This window comes from Cygnus olor, chromosome 1 (assembly GCF_009769625.2).
Source record: "Cygnus olor isolate bCygOlo1 chromosome 1, bCygOlo1.pri.v2, whole genome shotgun sequence".
Classification (NCBI taxonomy): domain Eukaryota; kingdom Metazoa; phylum Chordata; class Aves; order Anseriformes; family Anatidae; genus Cygnus; species Cygnus olor.
The window spans coordinates 121,384,956-121,397,073 of NC_049169.1; the positions used below are offsets into that span (position 1 = coordinate 121,384,956).

A 12,118-nucleotide genomic window follows, 5' to 3' on the forward strand; every position below is an offset into this window, starting at 1 on the left:
ACTCTACTCTTACCTAGTGGCTCGTATATGGACTTCTACTATATATGCTTACATATATGTTAGATGCGTTAATATGCATTTATGTTTTTTTTTTTGCCAACAAAAGACTAAAATAAGGAATAAGATGGTATTGGTATTCAGTACTGTGGTATGCCATGAAACACTGTCGTTTAGTTAGCATGCTCAATTCTTACTGTTATAAATAGGAGCCACATGAGAAAAGAGCAAATCTTCTATTCCTCCACAAGGAATTTCTGTTGAACATATATTATTATTCTGAAATATTGGGCTTTGAATAGCTCTTAATTTGTCTGTCTTTTATTTGTCTGTAAAATAGTGATGTGTATCATTTGTCAGCTCTGTTGTGTTCTGGTTCTCAGTTTATGTATCTGACTTTATGACTGACTTCTTTCCTGATCATATGTGATACTTTGTGGTTTCATTGCAAATTGGGAGGCTGGCAGGGAAATGTGGCAGATTAAATGGTCTCAAGAAATCAGAAGTCATCCCTGAGATTAATTACTTTCTTCTTCAAAATTCCTCTTTTGAAATACTCACCTTTCCTGTCATGCTGCAGGCCATCCAGCAAGAAAAGCCTGAGAAGTACAGAAAGCTGCAAGATGCCAGCAGATCGGCTGAGGCCCTGGTGGAACAGATGGTGAATGGTAATTACATGGGAGTTGATTTAGATAATCTTCTTAGGGATTTGATAAACGCACAGGTTTATATTTATCACAAGAATTATATTAGCAAATACTGTCTAAATGGAACAGTAAATTGCATTATATTTCTTTTATTATTTCTGAATGTTAAATCTGTTAATTAGTAAAAACAGAATCTTAGAACTTCAGTATATTGAAAATAAATGTGTGTAAAATGAACTGTATATTAATAATCTGGTCTGCATAGGGACTAAAGTTGTAATCTTGTTTTCTGAGTATGCTAAGCTTTTGAAGATACATTCATTCATCAGTTAGAAAACTGACAGCATTACTCTGAACAGTTTGAAAGAAGTGTTTTCTGACTTTTCTTATAAAACGTTGTATATTTTATTATATACATTGCTGTAATGTTCTGTATTATAGAAAATATACAATTTTATTGGGTTTTGGAAGAGATTTTTTTTGGCATTTGGCAATTCAAAGATAATAAATATCAAAGCTTATAAAAATCTTTGAAAAGAAAATTAATTGCAAGGTTTTTTTATTTTTACCATTGAATGTTCAAAAAAAATATTATTCTATTATTTCATTTTTTGAACCTCTGAGTATTTTTAAAGGAAAAATAGAAAACCCGACAAAGATAGATGAAAGTAAAGTTGTATGTCATGTCATTGTCCTTCATGTTAAAGAATTTATAATTTTGCAATAAAATATTAAACATGGGCACTATCTGTCATACTGATAGGCTTACCAAAAATACAGTTGTTGAATGCACTGCGCTTCAGAACATGTATTTTACATTAAATTGTTGTAATAAAGAATCAAGAATTTAATAAGAATTTATTTGCTAGGACTGAAATGGTAAGCAAAGTAAATTTGATGGAATCCTAAGATTATCTTGCTTAAGTATGGAGTTGTAATACTTTATAAAAGTGGGAATCCTTGCATTCTGGGCATATCTAATTACAATTACTGTAACAACTGTTGCAAGGGTTCCCGTCTCAGGCTCAGTGAATAATCTGAAGGAAGGGAGTCTGGTCTGCAAGTCTAGTATGCACCCTCTCTTGCACCCTCTTTTAAATCCTATGGCTGTTTTCCATGGCTGATCATTAAAAAAAAAAAAAAAAAAAAAAAAAACAACAACAACTGTCTTTTTTGACATGATTTCTGCCAGGGAGAATGGGCTGTACAGGATTTATTTCTTTGGCCATTTGCAGGCTCGCACCTCAGGAATTCCAGCTTCAGCTTCATTAGATTAAGTATCTTAAATAGTCATGTTCTCAAGGTTCTCTTTTTTTCTCCTTCAGTCCATGGGTTTATGTTTATTCACAGCTTAATGGTGTTGTGATCTCAACTGTGGATAGCTGTGCATATAATTATTTCTAGCATCTCACAAATCTCTTTTCAGAAAGCATGTCTTCAAGTTAGGATGTAAGCATGGGGTAGTCTAGGTAAGCCAGCATGATTTTATCTGTTTCCTGACAATTGCTTTGAACTCTGTATCATGCCATACATCATAGTAGCCTTGGTAGCAAGAATATTCTAGCAAAGGTGACAGGTTAGGTGTCTGTATGAATGAAGATCCTTTTTTTGTGGTGATTTTAGGGGAGAAACAATTCCTTTGAAAAGAGATACAGTTCCTCTGGCCTAAATTGTTTACGGGACTATCAGCTACTCCACTACTGCAAACGCAATTTGAAGGATAGTATTTTGAAATGGTTAAATAATGCAGTGATCACCACCAGGTGAGAGCACCAGAGAGTGGAATTAATTAACATTACTTGGGAAGAACTGTAAAATGATTTTTAAAAAGAATTTTGTAAATGGCATACATTGCTAGGTGTTCGAAATTATGTGTTGAGCACAGAGGAAGTTAACCACAGAGTTCAGCCTTGGTACTTCTACAAACACCACATTTTCTATTTGTCTTTCCATCCGAATCATTATGCTTAAATGAATTTGCAATTAGATTATCTGTAAAATGATACTGAACTGAAAGGTATGTAAAAAAGTAGCTCAATATTAAACCTACATCTTAAACTGTAATAAACTTAAGGGGCTTTATATTTTACACAGTGATTCAACTAAGTTTCTCTAGTCTATGTGTGGCTTGTCAAAATTTGTTTGGGACATAGAGTCTTCATCTCTTTATTATTTTTCTGTTGATTTCTGTGTTCATTATGAATAAGAGGAAAGATTATATCACAGGAGAGTTTTGTTGCAGAATCTCCAATATAAGGTTTCACAGAGCAGACTGACTATACCTACATACCTGCCTCTTCTAATTCTGGAACTCTTTTCCACAACATAGGAAAAAAGTGGAATTAAAAGTACCTCTTTGGATTAATGGGAGACACATAGTTTAGCATTTGGTGGAGGGAACATGTACTCTGTTATCTTGAATGAAGAACCTTTTTAATTTTTCACAATTATAATTTACAAACCTCACATGATAGTGCTCCTATCATTATTCTGTGTGGTGCTTTCTTTAGGGAAATCATTCAGTGATGTAGCTGATGGTTGTCATGCATATTACAGTATTACAGTGTAATCTCTAATTAAAAGACCACCCAAGGCAAACAGATTTAAGATGAAGATAATTTGTAAAGGCAACTGATAACAATTTAACTACATTGCTAATTTTTATTTATTATATGTCAACTAGATCTGGAATAAAAATGATTAGAGTCCTAAGAAGATTCCAGTTGTACTAACACTGTATTTTTGGCTTTGCTTATATGTAAGGTGTGCTTTCTCTTTGCTCTTAAAAAAAAAAAAAAAAAGTTTCTGAATGTTACAGATGAGGAGTATGAAAACATGAAGTGATCTGTTGGATTGTAAGAGAGAAATTCACAATGGTGGTGAATTTCATTGCTAAATATAATAAAATAGATTTATTTTCTTGCTTTTTATTGTTTATTGTGGTAGGAGGGGAAATAAGTAAAAAAGCAGGATTCAAATTCCGGAGAGAATCGGGTTTATTTATTTAGGGTCTCATTTATTTGTTTTGTAGTACCGAGGAAAATAATCTGAGGAAGTGTATTTATATAGAGCAGCATTCCTGCCTTATGCTTTCAGCCATTGTCAGCAAAAGTATTCTGAGCAGAAGGAACTTTGATTTCACACAGTGCATCTGCTCTTAAGTTTGTAAGCAGTGTGTCTGTAGGTTAGTACCATTTGAAGGACTTTTCCTACCACAGAAAAATCACTGTTGCCTTACCCTTACCCAGTCACCCATCTCCTACATGGTCTGCACTCTCCCTCTCCTTGCCCATGCTGTTAAGAAGCTTGATGATTACAGTCAATGAAAACTTGTATCTACTGTTTTCCGTTTTAGGAAAAAAAAAATAAATCTGTTATTGTACTCTAAAATGCTATTCTAAAATAGAATAACAAATTCTCTGATGGATGAGGGAAACAGTTTAGCAGTTTGAGAGCACTCTTGACTATTGTAGTGTCTTAGAATAAAATAGGGCATTGAGATGAATTTTGATAGGCAACTTTAAAATGAATACAAATGAATTTGTTGTGATAAAACACATATTGGTAAGGTACCACAGATTGAAGAAAGACACGTATTTTCTTGTTTCATTGTGAGTTACCATTTCACATATGCTCATGAGTCAAAAGTTATAAAAACACAGATAATATTACATTATTCTATCACAGATCCATAGCAAATGTTACATACACTTAAGATATGCTCTATACTAAGTGGTAATTCCAAAGTACTTGTATGTAAGGTGTTGCACAATTAAAAATACTCAGGCACAATTTGTTTTGCACAGTACACATGGTAATAAAATATCTGTTTCCTCTAGATACAGTATATTTATTCACTGATTATATCAGCTCTTAGATTATGAAACATAAAAATATTACGAGCCATTATTCCCAAAATAATAGTGTTTTACCAGTGTGTTTCTTCTCCTGATTATCAATTTTTGTTATATCTTGTTGCCATAAGTGAAACAGAATGAGGGTATTCGTGTTACCATCATGAATGAAGGCTGATGGTTGCTAAAGTTGGTAAAGATAATGAAGAAATCAGTACTTCAGTACAAGTAATGGCCATTTTCTCCATCCTTCTGAAAATGTTATTCTGACATTTGATAGATAACATTGTGTTGCCTGAGTTGTCTGTGAATTTAGAGAGTTTTAAAAGAGCATCCCATGGAGATTTTCAGATGGCTCTTCACTTCAGCATTATTATGCTGTCTAATGGAGGTGTACCTCTGTATTCTTTTACCAAACATGTCTCTCCACACTCCAGTCTTGTACTCCCACTTCAGTTACATGAAGAGCAAAAGCATTTCTTTGTTCATCAGCACTTCTAGAATCACATTTAGACTGAAAGTTTAGATATTAAAGAATTGAAGAAAATTGAATTATATTTTGTATTTTCACATGCACGTTCCATTAATAGGGACACAGCAGTGAAAAGAAGAAAAGAGGATCTGGTGAATCTAGATTTTCATCAGAAATACAGTCCACTCTGAATCCTTGAAAAAATATTGCAGAGAAAAATATTGTTATGTATGGAGAGTCCATGACTGCACTTCCCCTGGTAATCGTAATCTTGCCTAAGGGTACTTCGGAGACTGTGGAAGCTGAAAAGAAAAGAGAGGAGTAAATAAAAGTGATCTTAGTGCACCATCCTTCTTTGCCAAAGTCATAGGCAGTGTCTTAAATGTTCAGAGGTAATCACGAGCACAGTGTCTGGGATGTCTGCTCTCTCTAAAGAATATGCAGCATTTTTATAACCAAAGTCACAACAGGACAGAAGCAATTGTTGAAATATAACGTAGTTAAAGGCTTGTCTTCTACATGTGTGTTTTGTTTTGCTGTTGGTAAGATTCATTATCTATCTGCCTGGTCAACTTTGTTGTTGCACAGACATGCTTTGTCATTCAGGTTTATGGTGCCTCTTCACACCTTGCTGCATATTAGACATTACACTTTCTTAAAGTGAAGTAGTTCTGGAACAACATCTCCAAATGGAAAACACACAAAAATACCAGACCACTGGTGGCTTCTATTAAAATGTGTCAAAATATTGTTTACCTCTTTAAACTTTAACTTTCATTTTATACCCTTGCTCAGTCATTAAACTGTACCAGCCATTTTCCAGAGTACAGCATGTATGTATAGCTGATGCAACCACCATGGTTGCCATTATGTCCCAGTAGTTCCGGGCTTCTGATTTTTCTGCATTTTTGCTTGTACTTTTTGTAATAATGTAAAATTTGCTTGGCTAGAGCAATATCCTAGAAACAGAATATGTCCAGGGATCTGCTGCCGTGTACTGCAGAATCGTCTAAGTGACACCAAATGAAATCATCCCAAACTGAATTCAGAATAGTGTTTACCACAGAACTATGGACTCTAGAGCAGACATGATCCCTGATTAGTGTGATTTACCATATAGATTAAATTGTGGTCATTCCTTAGAAAAATTATTACAATTAATTTTCAGTACTATTTTAAATAAGGCCTTTAGCCACAATTGAGGCTCATTTTCCTAAGTCCTACATTCAACAATTGCACATAAACTTCACAATTTTGTATCCCTGATAAAGAATTTTTCCTGCAGATTAGGAATACCATCTATAGCCAAGTTAAACTATGTCAACAGTATACCAAAAATCACAGGGAAAGCTTTTGTTTTATTTGCATTTAAACACAGTTTTACGAAAATACAAAAACACCTGAAATCTATTTATTTTGATAAAAGCATAGCTTTTATTTTACTGGTTAACTGGTGTATGACTTACTGATGATGTTATTAAAAATGTCCTTAAATACGTATGTGATCGAGAAGTTTATTAATTTTGAAATCGGTATCAGCTCTATTGCTATGTTTATTATTGTATGTCATCCCAGCAAAAAATGGTTATGAATCACAATTAAAATTCCCTTGAAAAATAAATGAGTTTATAAATTATTAATTTAATGTAATAGTAACATTAGTAAGTTAATATTATTTTGAACTCAATCTAAGTTCAGCTTTCAAAATAATTATAAATGTTCTTGAAGGATTCCTTTGTTCATTCTTGATATGCCTGATGCTCTTCATAAATTATATAATACATATTTTTCCATTAAATAGTTCTAAATATTTGCCTTTTCTCCAATAACCTAAGTCAGTTTTCTTTTGTGAACTGTAATTTAAGACCGCTTACTGAACAATAGACAGAAACAGGCAAACTATATTAGATGAACTAAACCCTGGCTGGAAATAAATATAAAGAAATGTCACATACACTTTCTTGACTGAGTCTTTCTTTGCCTGATGTCTACTGATGGCCACTGTAGGAGACAGGGTACTTGCCTACATTGTGCTTTGATCTGATCAGTATGATTATTCTTTAACGCTTATGATATTTCTAAACTAGCACATAATGCAAAACTTGAGGGTTGGATTACTAAAAACATCAAAATAACTGTGGAACCTAATTCCCATTCATTTGAAATTAAAAAACAAAAGTGAAACAAACAAAAACCACACACAGCAATCTTACATGTTAAAATCTAGTTGCCATCCAGACAGAGCTTTCAAAATCCATCTATAAGGCATTTTGTTATTTCCTACAGCACTGTTAATTAGCTTTATGTATTGTATCTCCACTGTTTTATTCACATTCTTGTACCTTAATGCACTTTACAATTCATTCCCATAGCAAAACAAAACAAAACAAAAAACCCTGACAGCAACTGAAAGCAGTTTTTAAACTTTTTCCTCTGCTGATATGTAACATCTGTATTTTCAGGATGATAAATCATTATTTGGATTTATTATCTCTCAGATAGAGAAACTGAATTGTTAGAGTATTTTGAAATTAATTTACTTCTTTGTGACTTCTTTAAGTGTTGAGCTTCTTCTCTTGTATTCTTTCTAGAGGGTCTGAACGCTGACAGCATTCGACAAGCCTCAGAGCAGCTGAAAAGTCGCTGGATTGAGTTCTGTCAGTTGCTGAGTGAAAGGCTGGCATGGCTGGAGTACCAGAATAACATCATTGACTTCTATGGCCAGCTGCAGCGACTGGAGCAGACAGCAATTACTGCAGAAAACTGGCTGAAAGCACAACCAACACCAGCAACAGACCCTGCTACAGTAAAAGCTCAGTTGGAAAAATGCAAGGTTAGAAATTCTTCTTTTATTATATTGTACTTCCTGTTTGTACCAACAGGTGGCCACATTGTCACCCACACTATGAATATAAAAGTGGAAATTGGACTCCTTATGTTTCCAAGAAAATCATTGAAAATACTTATTTAAGGAAAGGAAGGAATGGTAAATGACAAGGCTAGAACCTAGTATGTGGGTATTTAAAGTTCTGTCCTAAATATTTAGTTATTTTAAAATATTTACATACCTAAAGTTAGAGAACGAGGCCCCTAAACTCTTTATTTCTTTTTTCCTGCAAGGATTTATTTCTTTGGTTCTTCATTAAGAAACTGTTGCTCGTTATCTCTGGCTGTAAGGATCTGGGCCTGAAAATTTTCTTCATTGTCAAGTCCCAAATCCTGCTACTGCACACCACTTTACTTGTTACGTGCTCTGCATTTTGGCGCAGGGTTGATTGGGTAGTTGAAAGGAGGAATATTCTTCTGTCATCATATGACAGAATTCCAGGAATTTGTGCACAAACGGTCACACCCATTCAATCATAATTCTGCATAAATGTTTTTGGTTGTGTGCTGCACCATTGTAGAAATTTGCTCATCTTTCTTGCTGTAGACAACTGTGTAGGCTGGGGTTGTGTCATGACAGTCACTCTTTGCTGTGTATTTTTGTTTTGAACTAGCATATGGAGACTTTTGAAGGGGGCATAAGTACAATACCAATTTTAGAAGTTCTCTCAACCTCTGAGGAAGAGTTTAAATGTGGAGAGCTGCTTATATATGCACTCACTTCCTAGCTAATACTATTTGACATGAATCCGTTTTGTAAACTGAAATGTAGTTATGCATTATAAATTTCATGACATGCTTGTACAAGTTTTTTCTCTATCAAATCTCTGGTTTCTGAAGCTCTGAAACTAAACAAATGTTTGAAAAACACATTTAGAGATCTCTTCATGCTATTATTTCTATTTTCACACGTTTCCAAGCTGGCATTGTGCTTACAGGGGTTCTCTGGTTTTCTTGCAAAAAGCTTCTGTTAGAGAAGCTCTGCTACAAACAGTACATTTGGCTTACCCAAAGATGCTAACTTTCCTTTTTTCTTTTTACTTAGCAGTTGCTAGTGTTACAATCTGTTTAAGGTCTCCAGAAGGCATAATAGCAGAACCTGAACCTGTAATGTATTACTGTGGGGCTGCTGGAATTCTATGTGATCTAATGGAGATGTGTCCAGGACTGTGGCAAATGTGGAGTTTTTATCTTCCTATCTCCACATGAAAGGAATGCTCCTCAGGCATGGAGTTTGGATGTACAATCTATCTCATTTTCTTTGACCATTACACTTCTAAAGTGTTAATGCCATGTGAAAGTAACTTCAAACAATGGGAACAGAAATACTGATTGGCGAGAAAAGATCAAAAATATTGCTGAGATTTGTTCTTACTATTACTGATGTAGTTGGAAGCAAAACAATTTTGTAATGTTTAGTGAAATGGTGATTTCATGGCACTAGTGATTTCATTTGGAAAACAGCTTTTTCTTGATTTTTTTTTTTTTTTTAATCCAACCATGCAGGACGAAATCATCCGAATGTCAACCCTTCAGCCTCAAATTGAACACCTAAAGGCTCAAAGTCAGGCACTGAAAGAGAGAGAACAAGGCCCAGTGTTTTTGGATGCTGACCTTGCTGCTTTTACCAGCCATTTCAAGCAAATACTTGCTGACATGCGTGCCAGAGAAAAGCAGTTACAGACCAGTAAGTATTCACAACAAAAGGTCAATTTGCCTGACTAACATGCAAAGAATAGGCATGTACATTTTGCTTTCCTTCTTTTGTATTTGCTTTTGTTGCACTAAACCAGTAGTATGATTTAGGTGATCTTTTTGTAATTGAATTAGCCTTTTAGAAATTATCAGTACATCATTTATACTATATTAATAGGAAAACAAGGGAAGGTACACTTCCAAAATAAAGGTTTTACTTAGTGTAGTTCTCCGATCAGATTTACTCTTTATAGCATGTATTTGGACAGATTTAGTGGTATATTTTGGCAACATAAAGCTTTATTTAGTTGGATTATGAGACCGAGCTGCCTCTATCTGTGTCAATAGAGAGGAGAGTTTAATTTCACAGTGAATCTGCTCTAAATTTGTCTGGAATAGAAATTTAACTCCATAAAACTCATTAAAAAGAGTAGCTATTTTAGGGTATCTAGTTTTTCACCATGAGGTGAACTGTTCCTTTTCTTCAACATAGAATATGTTTGCTAGTTATAACATTATTTGCAGTATTTGTAATAAAATGGATTTTTAAAAGGGAGAAGATGCTATACAAAAAACGAAGGTAACTTTATTATTGATAATAATAAATACCTTTTTTCCTGTGTATTCCTGATACTTAGCATGCCAGTGACTACTTTCTGTATTAATTCTAAAATTAAAAGTAAGGTATCAGATAAAAATATAAGCTTAAATTTTCTCAATAGCAAAGAAATTATTTTTCCCTCAAACTAATGATTGTACTGTTTTGAAATCAGACATAGTGCTAGCTCCTTCTAGTGGATCTTTATAGTATTCCTCCTGAGTTCTTTGGAGATGTTTGGAATGATTCCTTTTTTAAAGATTTTTTTTTTTTTCAACAACACCTTATTGTTGTCCTCCTGTAGTTATTTCACACATGCACACACACAAACTGAAGAGCTGATTATGCATAAGGGAACTGAGAAAATTAAATACAAGTATGCGACACCATGTGATGAAAGAACAATTTGTAGAAATTTAGTATTAAGGACTGTAAATTTATTCATAACACTGAAGATGGCCATGAAATGGATAATATTTAACAATTGCTAATGCCACACGGTTTTAAATGTTGAAATTATTTACCATTCTGCCAACAGGAAAATATGGTAAATGTTAGCTTCCTAATGATTTATTCAATACATAATTTTGTGTAATTGCTGTTTCTGCTTCAGCTGATTTTACTACAGCAAGACCTCACGAACTAACCAGATGGTTATTCCTGTAAGAGAAGTAGTGTGCATTGCCTGACTTACACTGTCACAAAGCAGGGGTTTTGCTTAAGTTTTTCCTGGCAGTAGCTGTTTGTTCCCACTCCTGTGCTGCAATATGCTCCCATTTGTTGTCCAGCTGCAGAAGTAGCTGTCCTACAGTGGCAGCACTGAACAGGCCGGGATGAATGTCCTAAACTGATAGAGCACAAAAGTCCCTGGATGAATATTTTACAGAACCGTGGTCTCTTGTTCTTATTTTATGTGGCTGCTCTGCATCACAAGACCTCCATCTAAAACAGTTTAGCTGTCAAGATGAGACTGTTTTATTTAATACGGTATATGCCTGTACTGATACTTCAGGTAAGATCATAGAATCATAGAATATCCCGAGTTGTAAGGGACCCGTAAGGATCATTGAGTCAAACTCCTGGCACCACAAAGGTCTACCCAAAATTTTAGACCATGTGACTAAGTGCACAGTCCAAATGCTTCTTAAACTCCAACAGGCTTGGTGCAGCGACTACTTCCCTGGGGAGCCTGTTCCAGTGTGCGACAACCCTCTCAGTGAAGAACCTCTTCCTAATGTCTAGCCTAAACCTCCCCTGCCTCAGCTTGACACCATTCCTGCGGGTCCTATCACTAGTCACTAAAGAGAATAGATCGGCGCCTTCCCCTCCACTCCCCCTCGTGAGGAAGCTGTGGACCGTGATGAGGTCTCCCCTCAGCCTCCTCTTTTCCAGGCTGAACAGGCCAAGTAACCTCAGCCGCTCCTCATACATCTTCCCCTCTAGGCCCTTCACCATCTTCGTAGCCCTCCTCTGGACACTCCAACAGTTTTACATCCTTTTTGTACTGTAGTGCCCAGAACTGCACACAGTACTCGAGGTTAGGCCGCACCAGTGCAGAGTAGAGCGGGACAATCACTTCCCTCGACCGACTAGCGATGCCGTCCTTGATGCACCCCAGGATACGGTTGGCTCTCCTGGCTGCCAGGGCACACTGCTGGCTCATATTCAGCTTGCTGTCAACCACACCCCCCAGATCCCTCTCTGCGGGCCTGCTTTCCAGTGTCTCGTTGCCCAGTCTGCATATATAGCCAGGGTTGCCGCGTCCAAGGTGCAGGACCCGGCACTTGCTCTTGTTAAAATTCACGTGGTTGGTGATCACCCAGCTCTCCATATGATAACATCAGATAATGATGTTGCTCGTTCTTTATTTGTCTTCAGAAATTTTATACACAGTTTTTTCAAAGTGCTAATTTCCTTAAATAACTCTGCTGTAGATATGAATGAACAGGAGGGGATACTGCATTATTTA

General features: G+C 35.5%; 1 protein-coding gene across 16 annotated transcripts in view; it reads left to right on the forward strand.

The window, feature by feature from the left end:
• Positions 1-12,118, forward strand: part of DMD (dystrophin) — a 1,063,969-nt gene that overhangs the window by 335,966 nt on the left and 715,885 nt on the right. For all 16 annotated transcript variants that reach the window (XM_040530986.1, XM_040530983.1, XM_040530994.1 and 13 more), the window contains 3 exons: positions 578-665; positions 7,562-7,803; positions 9,363-9,543. In XM_040530986.1, coding sequence (XP_040386920.1) covers positions 578-665; positions 7,562-7,803; positions 9,363-9,543 — 511 coding nt within the window. The remainder of the gene's footprint in view (positions 1-577; positions 666-7,561; positions 7,804-9,362; positions 9,544-12,118) is intronic.